At 45.4% G+C, this 17,645-nt stretch overlaps 1 protein-coding gene across 3 annotated transcripts in view; it reads right to left on the bottom strand.

Moving 5' to 3' along the window:
* The window catches only part of CERS5 (ceramide synthase 5), a 952,246-nt gene that overhangs the window by 446,560 nt on the left and 488,041 nt on the right, over positions 1 to 17,645 (bottom strand). For all 3 annotated transcript variants that reach the window (XM_069653465.1, XM_069653464.1, XM_069653463.1), the window contains exons 4-6: positions 15,421 to 15,478; positions 14,994 to 15,044; positions 14,412 to 14,504 (exon numbers count right to left, since the gene is read on the bottom strand). In XM_069653465.1, the coding sequence (XP_069509566.1) occupies positions 14,412 to 14,504; positions 14,994 to 15,044; positions 15,421 to 15,478 (202 nt within the window). The remainder of the gene's footprint in view (positions 1 to 14,411; positions 14,505 to 14,993; positions 15,045 to 15,420; positions 15,479 to 17,645) is intronic.

Genomic DNA, 17,645 nt, shown 5'->3' with positions numbered 1-17,645 from the left:
AGGTGATTCTGAGCCTGTTCCGGAGAACGGGTTCTGATAAACCAGTCATCCAGGTAGGGGTAAATGCAAATTCCCTCCCTCCTTAGACTTGCTGCCACCACCGCCATAAGCTTGGTGAAGATCCTCAGGGCAGAGGTGAACCGAAATGGCAGAACCCAAAGCTGATGATGTAAAAGTCAACTGCCAAACTTTCGTACTTTGTGTTTTTGATGAATGGGCAAATGAAAGTAAGCATCCTGAAGGTCCAATGACACCAACCAATCCTTGAGTCATAGAGCCTAAAGGATCTGTGAAAGAGTTGGCCTCTTGAACTTGTCCTTCCTGAGGAACTTGTTCAAGCTTCTCAAATCCAAGATGGTTCGCACTCCTTCACCCTCCTTGGGCATTAGAAGGGAGAGTACCAACCTTGATTCCTCTACGCTGTAGGTACTAAATCGATCGCACCTTTATCCAATAGGGCAAACATTCCCTGTAAGAGGAGCAGATCTGCATTCAAAACAGAATGGCCTCTCGGGGGAGAATCTGGGGGGCTTGTCAGGAATGGGAGGCAGTAGCCATGGGCCAATGTCTGCAGTGCCCAAGCATCCGAGGTTATGCTCCGCCAACTCTCCAAATGCAAAGACAACCTGCCTCACAACACAGTCCTCTGGGCGAACAATTCAGAGTGGTTTTGAAGGTGCTGCTGCGGCTGAAGGCAAAGCAGTGAATGCTGAGAGGGAAGCATTACCTTGTTGGCCTCTGGAACCATGAGGAGCTCTGGTTTGGCCTCTCTGTGAATATTGGCCCCTTATCCTTTTGTTGGACTAGTAAAACCGACCTTTACAACCCTGAGAGGGCCCTTGGTTTTGTTTTGGCTGACTAACAGCTGCTCCAAGCGATTTTGCTGCAGTTTGAGAAGCTTGTAGCTTTTCTTAGCATTCCTCAGCTTGTGATACAAAGAGCTGACAACCATTAAAATGCATGTCCATCAAACGAGCCAGAAACTCTGGTGCAAAACCCAACTTTCTAAGCCATGCAAACTTTCTGGCCACAGTACTGGCTGCCATTGCCCTGTTAACCGAATATGCAGAGTCTTAACCTGAACACATCCTCTCGGATGTGTTCCACTGCTAAAGCGATTACATCCCACAATGTGTGGTATACTTGGCCAGGGTACAAGTAGCATTTATCGACTTCAGGGCCATACTACCTACACTCAAAACTCTTTTTCCCCCAAAGGTATCAATTCTCTTGTCATACCTACCTGGTGGGATGGAAGGGTAGGCCGTAGCCTTTGGAGCCAAGGTTGCTGCATGCACCACCAGGCTCTCTGGTGTAGGATGCCTGGTTAAGAATTCCGGGTCAATAGAGGGAGCTCTATATTTTTTTTAGTGAAATTCTTATTTACTGCAGACGTGGAGTCTGGCTTAAGACAGTTCTCTAGTACTCTTGTCCTCAAAGCCGTATGGAAGGGCAATACAATGTCTCTTGCAGGGCCACTATCAAGGATGTCAGTGAGGTTGTCCTTTTCAACTATAGCTACTATCTTTCCCCAACCTCGGTGCTCATGACTTTACTCATCACTGCCCTATAAGAAGGATCAGAATGACCAGACACCTCTAGGTTGGCAAAATCAGTTTCCAGGGAAGTGTCCAGTCCACTTGCCTCCTTCAAAGTCTCCACCAGATTCTTGATTCTTCAGGAAGATTAGGTGTACTGTACTTGTAACCAAAAGGCACATCTTGGTCCTCCTCTTCAAAGAGAGAACCCCATGGTTCTGAAGAAATCAGATTTGGGAATAGGTTTAAAAGTCTTCGAAGCCTTGAGCACGGGCTACAAAGGCACCAACAGCGTTGAAAGCGTCTAAGTCAGTAACAGTGTTGATGGCTTCACAGACTTCGATAAATGCTTCGACTGGTGCTTCGAGGGACTAGGTACATGTACGCACTCAGTAGATGAGCAGAGAGACTTGGACTTCTGCCTGTGCTTTGAAGAAGATTCCATCGACACATGTCGAGGAGGCTTACCTCCCGGCTTAATGACGCACGAGAGGAGGATTTAACCGGCGTCCTGCCGGTCTTGAAAGATGCAGTGGACTTAGAAGATTTCTTTGGCTCTTTCGCAGGTGCCTTTTCAAACGAACACGTTCCCAGTCAGCGGGTGACACCAACGTACTAGGGAAAGTGACTGTTCTGTCAGGAGAGGAAAAAGATGACAGTGATCTGTGGTGTTGCTTTTATGATTTTTTTATGGGGTGTGGAGACCTCGAGTGCTTTTGGCATTTAATGCGCTTCTTCTCCAGGGAAACATCCCTAGAGCCATCCGAAGACTTCCTTTTTGAGTGGTTAACAGAAGGGGATTTTGAAGAGGGCCAACCTGCCACGAGTTTCCTCTTCCTGTCTCTCAAGGCCTTTACCGCCATTGACTGACAGGAACCGCCGTCATCAACTCTGTAGTCCACACCCAGGCACCACAAACCGATTCAGTGCGGGTCCGTGATGGACATTGTCACTCCACAGTCAAAGCATTGCTTGAATCCTGTCTTCGGTGTTGGCATCATTCGATCTTTGATAGGATAAACACAGTTCGATTTATTTGATGCAAAGAACCGTCCAAAGCTTGCTAGCATGCATAAAAACAGACTGAAGCAACGGTTGCCGCGCATGCTTCTTATACTGGCATCAACATCACTGCCAAGGACAGGACGGAGCCGTTGAGGGCCACGACTAAACAATGCACAGCACCAGATACTATGAAAACATGTTCTGAAGCAAAAAGCAAGCAGACTTGAGTATCACAGATGAGGAATACACAGGAGGACTCAATCCATTTGAAATAGGTTTCTGTTTTAAATGATATTTTTAATTAGGATTTATATTGATGATGATGTGTATTGTAGCGTTTACGGATACATATTATCTGAACAAGTATACATTGATCAACATAATCTAACCTTGGAATTTTTTACCAGCAGATTTTCCACTCACATGTGATACAAAGTCAAGACAAGCATTCCGATATCACACAGAAGGATTAAGCAGACTATTAAAGGATTTGCTAGAAGTGGATGGAACAGATGGAGTGGAAGCAACGGATGGAATGGCTAGAAAGGAAGGATATGGATAGAAAGGATGGAATGGATAGAAAGGATGGAGTGTACGGAGTGGATGGAAAGGATCGAGGGGATGGAAAGGATCGAGGGGATGGAAAGGATCGGGTCGAGGGGATGGAAAGGATGGAGTAGATTGGAATTGATTGGAATGGATTGGATGGGGTCGAGTGATGTTTCAGATAGAGTGGATGGAACTGACAGAGTAGGTAGAATGAATGGAGTACATGGAACCGATGGACTACACGAGACAAACAGAATAGATGGAGTGGATGGAACGTACAGAAGAGATGGAACGGCCTCAATGAAAACTACCATATCACACTACCACGCTTACTCTCTCCTATACACCACCAATCAACTAGAACACAGCGATACTATGGCACATTCGGTGTAGCTGTTCTCATACTAACCCGTGCCTCTTACTCCTCAACATCCTAATTAAACAGAGCTAGCTAAGCACACACCGCTAGCCTAGGCGTCTCCTCAGGCCTAACGCAGCCAAAATCAGTCTGGGTGTCAACCCTCCACAATGAAAACATATTCCTGACCTCCCAAACACATCACCTACCGCTTAGAAGCAGCTATTATGCAAATGCCTCACCAGCTGCACACATATCCTGTGCACCCACGCACCTTACGACGCTCTCTCTCTCTATAACTGACTTGAACTAAGGTTCCCGAGGGCGTTGAACCTACCAGCGCTTTGAGATCAAACCAATGATACATAAGGCGCTATATAAATGCAAAATAACATAACAAAATCAGTTTCACGCCCTGAAGAAGTGGTGTACTTGAAGTAACAGGATAGTGGACATGAATTCAAATATAGCACCCAGACCAAATAAAGGTCTATCCCAGCCCCTAAACCACAGAGCAAGCTTTTACAGGGAGGTGCAGAATCTGACAGACAAGGTCAGGGGGAAACAAGGAGCTATAAAAGCCCACAGGCTCAATCTGGCAGTGTATCCATTTGGAGAAAGAAGAGTCTGGCGTGGGGTGGCTAGCATGGAGACCACACAGAGTTGGTTACAAAGAGGTAGAAGATTGGAGGAAAAAAGGCGCTATTTAAAGACCAAAGGGGAAACAGAAGGCTGTTAGTGACTGTGTGAGCTTGGAGGAGATTGAGAAAGAGCAGGTGGTTGTGGTTGAAGCGCATGAGGAGGAAGTTAGTGACAGCAAAGAGTAGGTTGGTGGAAGACATCAGGAAGAGGTTGATGATCGTATGTAGTTGGTTGGAGAGAGTGTGAATAAGAAGACGGGAGAAAATCCAGAGGTGGTAGAAGGGTGAGGAGGAGGTTGAAAACCATCATGAGGGTAGGTGGATACGTACAGAAAGAAAGAGCAGGACAGTTTGAGAGGGGACGGTAGCTGTTCGAGGCAGAAGGGGGAAGGAGCACACAACAGGTAGATTACGTGAGAATCAGAGCAGCAAAGAGGGGACCAAGCAAAACCTTGTGAGCAAGGGATAACCAGGTCTGGAGAAACCAGCCTCTAGAACGAAGGGGAGACGCTCCTCTGTGGCTCTGCTCAACTTCTCCTGATCACAACCTCCAGGATCCTGAAACACACAAAGGGGGGGGGGAGAAGAGGAGTCCGCAAGCGAGGAGAGATTGCTAAGTGGGTGGGAAACAGTCCAAACAAGTGGATAGTGAGAAGGATGCAGGAATCCTTAAAACCCAGAAAGGCAAATGATGCAGGAACACTTAACCCCGGGACTGGGCAGACCAAACCCAAAGATCTACAACAGGGAGACCTTGGAGACTCAAAATAGGCCCTCTGAAGTGGAGAGAAGTATTACGATCACCAACCTCTTCCTTCCAAGAACGGTTTAGCCTCAGGTGTGGAGAAAACTGCAATTTTCCATCATTTACTCCCAAATTATTACTTTGGTCAATCCGGTGCACGTTTATTCAGAATACAAATATATATATATGATAAAATACTCACCGTAATCATATTTCTGATGCTTGTATCTGCTTAAGATTCACATGCTTTGCACAGGCATACATCTAGTGGAAGCTGCGGAGTATTACAGTTTTTGTTTTCGAAACTCGAAAAGGGACGTCGACAGGGCGTGGCAGTAATACTATCCCTAGTGTGACATCCACTGTACCCATGATCCCTCACGAATCGAGGTACGTCAGATTGTTATTTTTCTGACATGAGGTAGCATGAGGTGTAGCAGGAGTACAGTTGTAACCAAGCAGATTAGACAAGCTCATAAGCATCCATGCGCCTTCGTTCCGAGGGGAGGAAGGGTGGGTTGCATGCAAACCTAAGCAGATACAAGCATCAGAAATACGATTACGGTGACTAATGTATCCCTTCTGAGGAATGTGGAATCTGCTTAGATCAAATGCTGTGCATAGATTAGCAAGCAGTGTTAGAAGAAGGTGGTGGGATGTGAGAAGGTTCATGGGCGAAGAGATGTCTTAGAACCACTTGTCCCATCTGTGTATGTATCTTGGAATGCGTGTCAATGAAGTAATGTTGAGTGAACGTGTGTATTGAGCTCCATGTAGCTGCTTTTCAAATGCTGTCCAGAGGGACATTTGCAATAAAAGCTGAGTGGCTCCTTTACTTCTTGTGGAGTAAGCCCTGGGCGTAAAAGGCAGTGTCTTGTTTGATAGAGAATAGCACAATTGTATACATCTGACTATCCACCTGGAGATGGCATTTTTTGAAATGCAATCACCTTCTCTGCCTGGCGCTATATAGACAAACAGTTGATTTGTTTTTCTTAGCGGTCTGGTCTCGTCTACATAGTAGAGGACCGCTCTCCTCACATCTAGTGTGTCGAGTTTTACCTCGGCTGAGCTGGTGGGTTCCAGAAAGAAAGCCGGTAGCTCAATGGACAGGTTTAAATGAAATTTAGAAATGAATTTAGGGGAGAATCTAGGGTGAGTACGTAATAACAGTGTCTTTGTGTACAACAAAAAAAGGGTCCTGCACTGACAATGCTTGTATTTCACTAACTTCTTATGGCAGTTATAGCCACTAAGAAGGCAGTTTTGTAAGTCAGGTGTTTGAGACTAGACTTATGCATTGGCTCGAAAGGGGGCCCCATGAGCTTAGCAAGTACAACTTTGAGATCCCAACCTGGCTGCGGATTTGAAATTGGAGGGTGAGTCCCTTTACTCTTTCCATGAATGCCTTGATGACGGGTACCTTCTACAAAGAGACTTTATTGTGGGAAGTGGTATAGGTTGACAAAGCCGCCAGGTGGGCCTTTAAGGAGTTGAATACTAAACCTGAATCTAGTAAGTGGAGCATTTAAATTAGAATGTGGGTAGGAGTACATTCTATGTGGTTAATCTGTTCAGACTAGCACCAAATTACAAATCCCCTCCACTTGTCAGAGTAACAGTGCCTAGTGTTAGGCTGTCTTGATTCTTTTAAGATAGCCATATATCTCTGTGGCAGATTAAGATGTTCGAACTCTAGGACTTCAGGAGCCATGCTGCCAAGTTCAAAGAGTGAGGGTGCACTGTTAGCCCCACGTGCTGAGTGAGCAGATTGTGCGGGCACAGGAGTTTGATGGGATCGCACATCATCGCCAGCTTGCGCAGATGTGGGTGCCATGGTCGTCTTGCCCGCATAGGAGCAACTAGGATGAGTGTCATCTGTTCCTTGTGGATTTTGTTCACCACCTTCCTCATTAGAGGTGTTGGGGGGGGGGGGGGGAAGCGTAAGCAAATTTCCCTGACCAGTTCATCCATAGGGCGTTCCCCTTGGAGCCTGGCTGAAGGAACCTGGACGCGAAGTCTGGGCATTGCTTGTTTTCGTTTGTAGCGAACAAGTCTATCGTGGGGAAACCCCATTGAAAGAAGAGGTGTTCTACGACTTCTGCGTGAAGTTGCCACTCGTGTTCTTCCGGGAGGAGATATCTGCTCAATGACTCTGCGAGAGAGTTTAGTTCCCCTGGAACAGGCTGACACGACAGGAATATTTTCCCTTTGAGTGCCCATTTCCAAATTTGTTGCGCAAGCCTGGACAGGTTTGGAGAGTGTGTGCCCCCCCTGCTTGTTGATGCAAAACATCGCTGTAGTGCTGTCTTTCAGGACTTGCACAGATGTGTTCACTAGGTGAGACTCGAACGCCTGAAGGGCTTTGAATATTGCCAGAAGTTCGAGTAGATTGATGTGGTTTTGTGCTGCCGCATGATACCACAGACCCTGTGCAGTGTGCTGAAGGTAGTGAGGCCCCCCACCCAGCAAGAGAGGCGTCCGTCGTGACAATCGTTTGTACTCCCAGATCGTTGAAGGGTTTCCCCTTCAACAGAATTTGTCTTGTCTACGAGCGAAGACTCTGTACTAGTTTTGGCGAAACAACCACTAGAACGTCCCACTGACCACTTGCCTGAGACCACTGTTTTGCCAACCGCTCCTGCATGGGTCGCAGGTGCGTGTGAGGTACCAGGTAAATGCAAGATGCCATCTGCCTAGCAAACGCATAGCTTGGCGCACCCTTATCTGGCGGCCGGCCTGATAATGTGGTATTTGCAGTAACAGGTTTTGGACTCTTTCCTCTGACGGAAAGACCAACCCCTTTTGAGTGTTTAGAACAGCTCATAGGAACTGTTTGGTTGTGCTTGGCACTAGGCTTGATTTTTTCTCGTTGATGGAGAAGCCCAATTGAAAGAGAAGGTTGATAGTTCTTTGAATGTTTTTTTCTGCAAATTAAGGGAGACTCCCCTGTAATCAGCCAGTCGTTCAAGTAAGGGTACACTGGGATTGCCTCCCTGCGCAAGTGTGCTGCCACCACTGCCAGTACCTTTGTCAATACCCTTGGAGCAGATGCTATTCCGAAAGGCAGCACTTTGAATTGGTAGTGCTGGTTCGCTATTTTGAAACGCAAGAATCTTCTGTGCACTGGGACCATCGAAATACGAAAATAGGCATCTTTCATGTCCAGTGTTGCCATGTAGTCCCCTTTCTTAGTAGGGGAATTACCTCTTGTAGCGTAGTTATGCAGAGCTTTTGTGGCTTGACATATTTGTTTGCAGGGCGCAAATCTAATACTGGGCGCATTGTTAGAACTTTCTTTGGCACAAGGAAGTAAGTTGCATAAATACCCTTGTTTTCCTGGTTGGCCGGGACAACCTCAATGGCGTCCTTTAAAAGAAGAGTGGCGATCTCCTCGAGGAGGATGCGCTGGTGTTCCTTGGAATGGGTCTTTTGTCATGGTGGGTGGTTTTGTGGGCGTTCAAGGAGTTCTATGCATTATCCACCTGCTACTGTGGACAGCACCCATCTATCTGTGGTGATTTCCTCCCATGCATGGGTGAAGTTAGATATGCGTTCTACTGGAGAGGCATGGGAGGGCACCTGGAGCGGATAGTCACTGCATTTGAGGTGGAGTGCCTTCTCTGGAGGAGTTGCCTCTACCGCGTCTACGGGATCTGCACGCTCCTCTTGGATAATACTGGGAGGACTGACCCTGATTGTTTCGCCAGGCAGTTCCCCGGCTTTGGTTGTAAGTGGAACCCCTTTAAGAATTTTGGCCGCGAAAGTGATGAAAATTCCCGTTTCCCCTCTGTCCAGTAGGTTTATTGGTGATTTGGCCTAGAGACTCGAGTCTCGTACTCTTCTTTGGCCATCTTCGACAGCTTTGCCAAAGAGCACACTGGGCTCAATGGGCATGTTGATCAGGGTAGTTTGCGTCTCTGGTTTGAAACCCAAATGGTGCAACCTAGCATGACGCTTGATAATAGTACCCTCTGCTATTATTCTGCCTGCGCTGTCCTTGGCGTTAAGATTCGTTTTTAATAAGCAGCTTGACACTGCTCTGCCTTCTGCAGCTACCTGGGCAAGCTGAGACTTGAGTGGTTCCGGGGCCGATGATAGTAAGGCCGAGACCTTATCCCTCTTGTGGCAGTTGTAACTGGCCAAGAGGGTAGAATAGTTAGCAATTCTAGTCTGGAAAGCCGCGGAGGAGGCGACCTTCCTGCTCCTAGTGTAAATTATCTTGCTTTCCTTGTCAGGCGGGGCTTCAGAGGAAGCTAGGGGGGTACCAGCCCTTTTTCTTGTTGTAGTTGCAACTAATGAATCAGGCCTTAGTTACCCTCTGATATACAGCGGGTCAGAAGAGGCAGGTCTAAAGAGTTTTTCTATGCACGGGTTCCCTGCCCGCGTAAGATTAGGGGTCTCCAGCGATGGCTGTATTTTTTGCTGGATGGACTTAAGGAATGGGATAAACTGCATAACAGATTTCTTTTATCGCCAAGGATTTCCTCTAAAACATCCTTATCTTGCTGTACCTCCCGAGTAATTTGAAAATGCTCAGCCGCCTTGACTCATTTAGAAGGGGTTGGTTGTCAACTGGTGAGTCCATGACCGGCGCATCCCGATCAACAGGTGAGCTGGCCGCACTTCTTGTTATTGTTTTGATCCCATGTAGAGCATTGCCCCCCCTTTCCCCTGGCACTTTTCCTCTACCCCCCGCCGTCCCCTGCACTTGCACGGTCTCAATGTTAATTGGACCAGTAAGATGGTTGTCTCTGTCCTCCCTCTGTTCCCCCTTCCTTGCCACGCCTTGGAACACTTGTGTATAGGCCAGTTACAAATGCCATGTCATAAATAGACCGGGATCATACAGGACATTCGGAAATTCCCAGAATCACCACTCCCGAGCCTGTGTCGGGTCATTTTGTTTAATTTCGACGTCACAACATGAGCCCTTCCCCAAAAAACCTAAGAGTTTGCCTGGTTGGGCGATTGGGGTGCTATCACTTATTGACTGCACCTACAGCTATTGTGTTATTGGTCCTCACATGTCAGGTGGCTGGCCTGTCCCTTCCCCATGAAACAAACTATTGCAGGGATGCAGGATTACCATTGGCCCTTGCCCTCTTCCAACCACCCCGGGATTTCTGTTCCCCGATTGGCTGGAGCTGATCTCCCCAGGCCTGGGACCCAGCTCTGTTCTCAGCACTCTGTGCACCTTCCCAAGGTGATGAGAAGGACCATGTGTACCCAATGTAACTGTTAGTACTACCACTTTTGCCTGTGAGCGTGCCCTCAGCACTGCAACGTTAACGATTCCATGTTTCACTTCATGTCAGTGTTGCTGAGAACCGTTCGTCTTTCCACCATGGGTGAATGACCATTGTCTAGCTCGGCTGCATCACGTGGTTGGGGACCATGAAATTGAGCTCTCGGTATGCAATTTGAGAATTAATCCTGTTTTTTTCTACAGATGGCTGCTTGTCGTTTTAGGGTTGGAATGTGCCGCTCATCTTCGACCTGAGCTGCGAGCCCTGGCCTGCTGTTGTGTGCAGCCTGGTTCTGCTTTCCCTCGTCGTGTCCTGTGGCCTCATGTAATCCTCATTATAAATATAGAATATGATTTCTAAGTATCTATACTGTGCGATGTTTTCCATAGTTTAGTCGTATTTGGTCCTTCCAGGCTCCTTCCATGATCCTGTAGTTCCATATGGTTAGTTGTGAAGAGTGGGTGCAAGCTTGCTCTGCATCTCTTCATCTGCGTTGCGTTCAGCTTTTCTGCACTTGGTTAATGAGAATAATAATAAAAGCTTTTAGCAGTATGTATATGTATCTGTTCTCCAACTACAGAACTGTGTAAACATGTTCTTTGTGTGTGTACGTTTGTGTAATTTTGTGCATGGCTGCGAGTTCACTTCGATACGAACGTTGCTATGTCGTGGTGTCGCTAATGATATCAGCACACTGGTTTCTCGGCATTCGTCAATGTCGTGCATTGAGGCACCTGGTTCCATAACCAGTGTTGAGGCACCAGTGTCTCAACACTGAAAAACACATTCACTGAATAAGGTCTGAATGGTTGTCTAAGAGGGTATCTGTCCGCATAAGTGGATGTCACAAGCCCTCCTGGGGGCTGTCCGAATAGTGAGTTGCTTTGTGCGTTCATAACTCTTCGGCTGTCATGTTCCTGGGGGTAAGGAGGTGCATTCCAGGGACCATCTTCCAAAGTATAGTTCTGATGCTTTAAATCTATAATGATGGAAACATTTTCAATATTAGTTTGTTTCTCCTGTGTCTCGTTTGTAATCCTTATCTGCATGCCCATCCTGCCACTGTTATGTATCTCACTAACTGCATTTCTATTCATAATGTCATGTTATCTAACCAATGGTTATTTATTTTTTGTTATCATTTTGACTGATTGTCAGCCTTGAAAAAGACGCTGTGTCCAAACTCGTGTTGGCTGTTTGCACTGCAATGTCAGGCTGAATGTTCTTCAACATTAAACCACATAACAGAAGTCTAATTTTAGAATGTACTAATGATTTATTATAGTTGTTAATACAATAATCACTGCAGTTCATTGGAAAACCTGGCATTATGGTACCCACTTGTGGTTGTGTTTGAGACATTTATACAGCGCAACAACTGCCCAGCAGTGAATGGGTAAACGGCAGGGAAAACACAAGAAAAAAGACAGGCGCATTAAGACAGGTGGGTTTTTAAGGAGCGCCTAGAAGACAGTTAACCGTGGAACAGAGTGACAGGGGAAGACTATTGCAAAGCACTGCTGCTGCAATGCAAAAAGCTCTGCAACCAATACGAATGTGTTTGTCACAGGAAATGCAATGAAATGGGCATTAGCAGAGAAGTGAGACCAAGTAGGGACATACGGGCGAAAATTAGCCTGAAGGTATTCTGCCCCCATGCACCAGACAGTGATTTAAAATGAACATGCTTGGCCACAGGGAGCCAATGCAGATTGTGCAAAACAGGAGTAATATGAGCACGCCAAGAAAGCCCTGTGACTACTCTTGCTGCCGAATTCTCAAGACACTGAATCAGGTAAGCAGGTTGTGCCAGATAGAGAGTTGTAGTAATCCAGTGAAAATAAGGTATGGTTACATTGTTGATCCACATTCTCTAAAGGTAAACTAGGACCTATCCAGTCCCAGTACTTCATTCCTTAAAGCATTTACTGTTTATGTTTTCTATTTTTTTTCCATCTTGTTCTTCCCTCCTTTTAGAACTTCTATAGACTGAATGCTCACATCAAGTTAGACTGCCCCACCCCTTTACTGTTTTCTTATATACTACTGCATTGTGGTATGTGTCCCGAATAAATTGTACAAGGTATTGTGTGGTGTATTTTATTGAGTGACTAACTGTACTTTGTTACCAGCTCATCCACTCACAATCCTCCAAAAAGCAAGCCTGACTGCTCTGCTATGTTACTCATTGAGAAAAGCTGTGTTCTGGCTTGGTCTACACCCAATTCTTCCACTCAAAATAGGTCTCTTCACAACTACCAGAGGGCTGTGGAAAAGCCTCAAACATCATTCTAGCCCTCAAATGGTAGGGCTACTGCCAAGGTGCACCCTGGGTCAGTAATCGGACGCAGAGAGTTGCACTGTTTCAGAATAGTAGCTGCGCAGGTTTTAGCCACTAGGCACTTTAAGCTCATCAGAGGCCTTTTTCTCCATGGCGACTATCAAAAATGAGTCTCTAGTTGGTTTGAAATCGAGTAGCCATACAATTGTAGTTGGTTGCCATTGTGTGATTGGGTGGAGACCAGAAATGACCAAGCAGCATCTCTGCCTGATGCACACTCTACCCAGGAGCTCAAAAAGTATTTTGTGAACAGGATGGCTGTGTGGGATTCTTTTGGAATCCACATCTCACAGTTTGCCCAGGAAGATGCATTCAAAACTGGTGGGCTGCATCGACTGGCTTACTGCCAAATGTTTGAATGGTAAACAGCATGAGTATGTGAATGGGAGTTAGGGTCACCCTATAACCCTCCGTTTGGGCACAAGCTGACACTGCCAACTGCTGGAATTAGAGCCTGAGAAAGAAACTCAGCCTCTCTGACAATCAAAACAAAACTTTTACAGTGATAATTGGCCTCGGTTCAGGTGGATCTCAATCAGTTTTCCTGAACAGGTTTTCATATTAATACAACTTCTAGGGCACAGTATCCCAAATCCTTCTGGTGGCTTCGAGAGGTTTCTACATTTGCAAGACATTTTTGTTTTCTGCTTTGACTGCATAGTGGGATCCTAGTACCATCCTACCGGCGTGGAGACAGAAACTGCAACCTATGATCTTGTCTAGGTTCTCTATTGCTTCATCTCAGATCAGAAGTCACTCACCTGCAGTTCTTCATCTGTGCTTCTTCAGGGTATCCCTTAGACTTTAGCAGGGTTAGCAGGGCAATGGCATTTGTTTGCAGACCGTACCCATCTGGGCAACATCTAAAAACGTTCCTGCTGCTCCAATACCACCTCTTTCTGGAGGCTCTTTAAAGGTGTGGCTTTGACTGCATATCTTAATTGGGTCCAACGCTGCTCCAACCCATCCGACTGACAAACATGACCACTTCTGCTGCTCCTGAGGTCCCATCTGTTGTCTTCAAACCTTTGCTTTTCTGAGCTGAACTATTGGTGTGGATCTCCTGTTGGGGTCCCCTTACCTTTGGGCTCCACTTAATTCTTCCATGGCTTTAGGGCTCATATGCTGAACCCAAGCTGAACATCCAGAACTGAACGCCTGTAGTTCTCTGCAGGGGTTGCCATACCCATGTCTAGAATCTATAATCCTTGGGAGTGGCGGGTTGAACTTTGTTTGGGTCATTTCATACCTCTGGAGGTATTATTCTGGGCTCTTCCTGCTTGTGCGGCCCTGTGTGCAGACCCCTTACTTACTTCAATTGGATACATCTGCCAATGAATTTCTATGGGCCCACAGAGTAAAACTGTGACAGCTTCACTAAAACTCCAGTCAGACTTCATGGACTTGTGTAGAAATGTCATGATGCTGTGAGATCACCATTCTGCTTTTTTTGTATTGCTGAAGGATTCGTTTTATTTTGCACAACTTTAATATAAAGAATTTGCTTTTACAGATATTTTGTGTGGTAATTTCCTCAGTGTATACTTATCAATATACCTTTAAAATCAACCTTCTCCTACTGAGTCTTGAATGCTCAGGACACACTACTCCTTGGAGAGTCAGGATAACTCACAGTCAACACCATAGCACGCAACCTTTTCTGTCTTCACAGAGGGTGAAAACATAAGATTTCCTTTAGGCGGGTGAGCGCCCATTGAACTGTATGGGTTGGTTTAGGGGCTTGGTGGGTGAGTGAACGGATCCATGGTGAGTGACACCCGCCAAACAAGTCTGGTAACCACCCAGTAAATCAAGTAGGATTGACATATCAGGCCATAGAAACAAGACATAAATAACCTCTCCCTAATACACTGAGCAGCTTGGAAAAAGAAATCACATATTTAAATACTGCATCAGGAAGTTAATTGTGGCAGTTAAAGGCAAATGGGCATGCCCATCAGCAAATTTGAATATGCTCATCTTACCTTTCGTTTGATATCTGTAAACTGTGAGAACATAAGAGACCAGTAGAAGCCCAGCTCCATCATGTAGTAGTAATATAGGTCAGGCATGAGGGCCTGCAAAGGAAATACTGATCAATACACAAGTACAACCTCTAGGGATTTTCATACAACCACTAATGTAAGCAGCTTACAACACCTTCTTCATGCCAAAGCTACATCTCATGAAGCATCAGATCAGCAGATGTATTCCTCACATATGCAATTAAATACCTGGACATCTTGGGTGTTGCTTCATGAAACACCTAACATAGTTATACTGTCACTCATAACATGTGCTAAGTGAGCATTATCATAATCTACCTGGTTTGTGGTTCCCTCAGTAATTATACAATGATGAGATTTCCTTCATAGAAGCATTACAAATAGGATAGTTATCCTTCCATCAATGATAAAGTCTGCTGCTACATTCCAATACCCAATCAACACACAAGTAAAAAAATAAAAAATAAAAAATAAAAACGAATATGAAATAAAACGAACTCGTTATGCCAAGAATAAAATATAGATAAGATGATCAGTGTGAAGAACAACAAGGTTTCGCACCTGATAGGGGTAGTTGTACCAACACTGTCGGGTGTCCCAAAACCAAGGCGTCTGTAGAAACGGAAAAAGAAACAGTGGTATCAACACATTTTAAACCTAGCCCAGCATGACTGTCTACAGCTCACAGTAACATTGTTTCAATCCACTGTCAAATGTACAAATCCCTGTAAGGGCAGGATGGGATTTTAACTTTTCAAATTCACTGACCCTTTATATTGCCAATTTCTAATGCAAACCGAGCACTAAACCTGTTCACTAAACACACTTGTTTACCACTCATCCAACTCTATTCTGCAAATGGGTTCCAAGTTAACATTGCTTTGCTGCTCTCCCACCAGTTTACTGTAGTTATATAGACACAGTATCAGTGCCACAATGCATGTGTAGCCCACCCAAAGTAATTAGTGCAAAATCGATTCCAACTCACCGACCACAGAAACCGTAATCCGTAGGAAAATATATACAAGTAAAATGTAAACCTCCACCTAGAAGGAGAAAATAAAAGGCAAAACAATTTAAGAAAATGATGTTCAAATTAAATGCCCAGTCATCAGGGCTTGAAAATGCTCATCTCAAATGATGGTGATATACTGTGCTGAAAAATCAGACAGTGTCTCAGTTTTGGGTCAGCATAAGAGGTGTACTGAGATTAGGATGCCTTTTTTTCAATCACTGTTTTACAAGGCTTATAAGTGGCATGCATGGATGGAAAGTCACAATGAACAGATATGAGAGTGTGATAAGGGTGGAGTCCCACAATGTACCAGAAAGTAAGTATGTTTATTTGTATTGCGCTCCAGACGCGTGGGTATCAGGGCGCATTGCATAAAACAATTTACAGCTTAGTTACACATCAGAACAATCACATACAAATGAGTTATTAAGGGGAGGAGCAATGTACATCTTGAGGATACAGATAAATCAAGTCGTAGCAGAATAGCATATACAATATATATAAAATGTACAAAGTTCGCCTAAAAAATAGCTTTGAGGGGTTCATAAATCGCGGGCAGGTAACGTGGGTTGCTGGGGTCACTCTGTCTGAATATATTTATAAAGTGGAAGGTTTATTAGTGGTATAATGGCGAAGGCCGGGGCATTACTTATCAGAGTCTTTGAACCAACTTATGAGGTTCTTGCGGAAGTTTAGATAAGGTTGATCAACACGCAGTGGGAGTCGTAGGGAGTTCCAAAGTTGAGCTGCCTTGACTGGGAAGCTACGACCCCCGACTCTGGAGAGATTGAATCTTGGAACCGATAGGCAGTTGGTACTAGATAGTCTGGTGGGTCTTGTGGAGCATTTTCCTGTCAGTCTCTGTCAGATAGCAAGGTGCAGCGTTGTTCAAACATTTATATGTGAGTGAAGCAATGTTTAATTGGATTTTGTCGTGTGTTGAAAGCCAATTATTTAGTCTTCTGGTCTCTGATATGTGTTCTCTCCTAGCAATTCCGAGTGCTGCTCTAAGGGCATTATTCTGGAGGGATTGGATTTTTTTGATGATTTCCTTATTAGACCCTATGTAAAGAGCATTACAATAGTCCAGCTTCGAGAGAATAAGCGCTCTGGCCAAGGTAATGCAGCAATCAGACAGGAAGGGTTTACCTGCTTGGATCAATCTGCAAGTATAAGCGGTGACAGATGCCATAGCATTGACCTGCTTATTGAAAGAAAGGGTGGAGTCCAGGTAGAAACACAAGGTTTTCACTGCTTTGGCAACAGTGATGGTGTTATTGTCAATGTTGAAGGCAGAATATGTGGGTCCCAGTTTGAGGGTTGAGGTAGTGCCCAGGATGATGATGATCTCTGTCTTAACATCATTCAGGCATAGTCCATGGGTGGCCATCCATGCCGGGATGAGATATAAACTGTTCACCCAGGCCAAATCCTTGTCATAATCCCCAGTAAGTGGTAGGAAGATCTGAGTATCATCTGCATAGTTAGTGTAGGCGAAACCAAGATGCTCCAGATCATCGAAAAGGGGCTTCGTGAAGATGTTATATGTGATCAAATCAGTCCCAAAGAGATGAAGGGCAGATAATCCAGCGGGCCGGTGCCACACTGGGATGATTTCACTCATGACATGAAAACTTCATATTGTAGAAAAATAAATTAAGTGTAGATCACAACATGACAATCCCTGCTCACCCTGCTTTACACATAGGTTGTAAACCCTACGGCATGCCAGTAAGTGACCAAAACAATTCTAAAATAGTTCATGATATTCCTTGACCACAACGGGCCTCTGCTACTACGACCACACTGCCTCATCAGCCACGATATTAGTTTTAGTCGCAACTGCAAAACAACGGTCTGTTCAGAGGCATAGAAAGGGTAGGGCCTGAGCTGGCAAGGCCCACCCAAAATCTGAATGCCCATTCACCAGCGCTGGGTGGGCACTTACAGATGTTAAGGCCATTGCGGTGGGCCCCACCACATTAGCTTCAGGCCCCACTTGGTAGACAATCCTGGCTATGCCTCTGTTCCCGTCGTACTAGGGGAAAGGGACTGATGTTTGTGCGGGGTACGCAGAGGTGGATCCAATCAGGGCACTTCCAAAAGCGCCCTTCGTGAGAAGTACTAGAAACTCTGTTCACTGCTGCTTCCAAACAGGCTCCTGGCCTGTCCCCGTTCTTCAGGACATCCCATAAATA

This window comes from Ambystoma mexicanum, chromosome 3q, assembly GCF_040938575.1.
Source record: "Ambystoma mexicanum isolate Mex_15411 chromosome 3q, UKY_AmexF1_1, whole genome shotgun sequence".
In the NCBI taxonomy this organism is placed as follows: domain Eukaryota; kingdom Metazoa; phylum Chordata; class Amphibia; order Caudata; family Ambystomatidae; genus Ambystoma; species Ambystoma mexicanum.
This window is presented reverse-complemented; position numbering and strand designations above follow the sequence as displayed.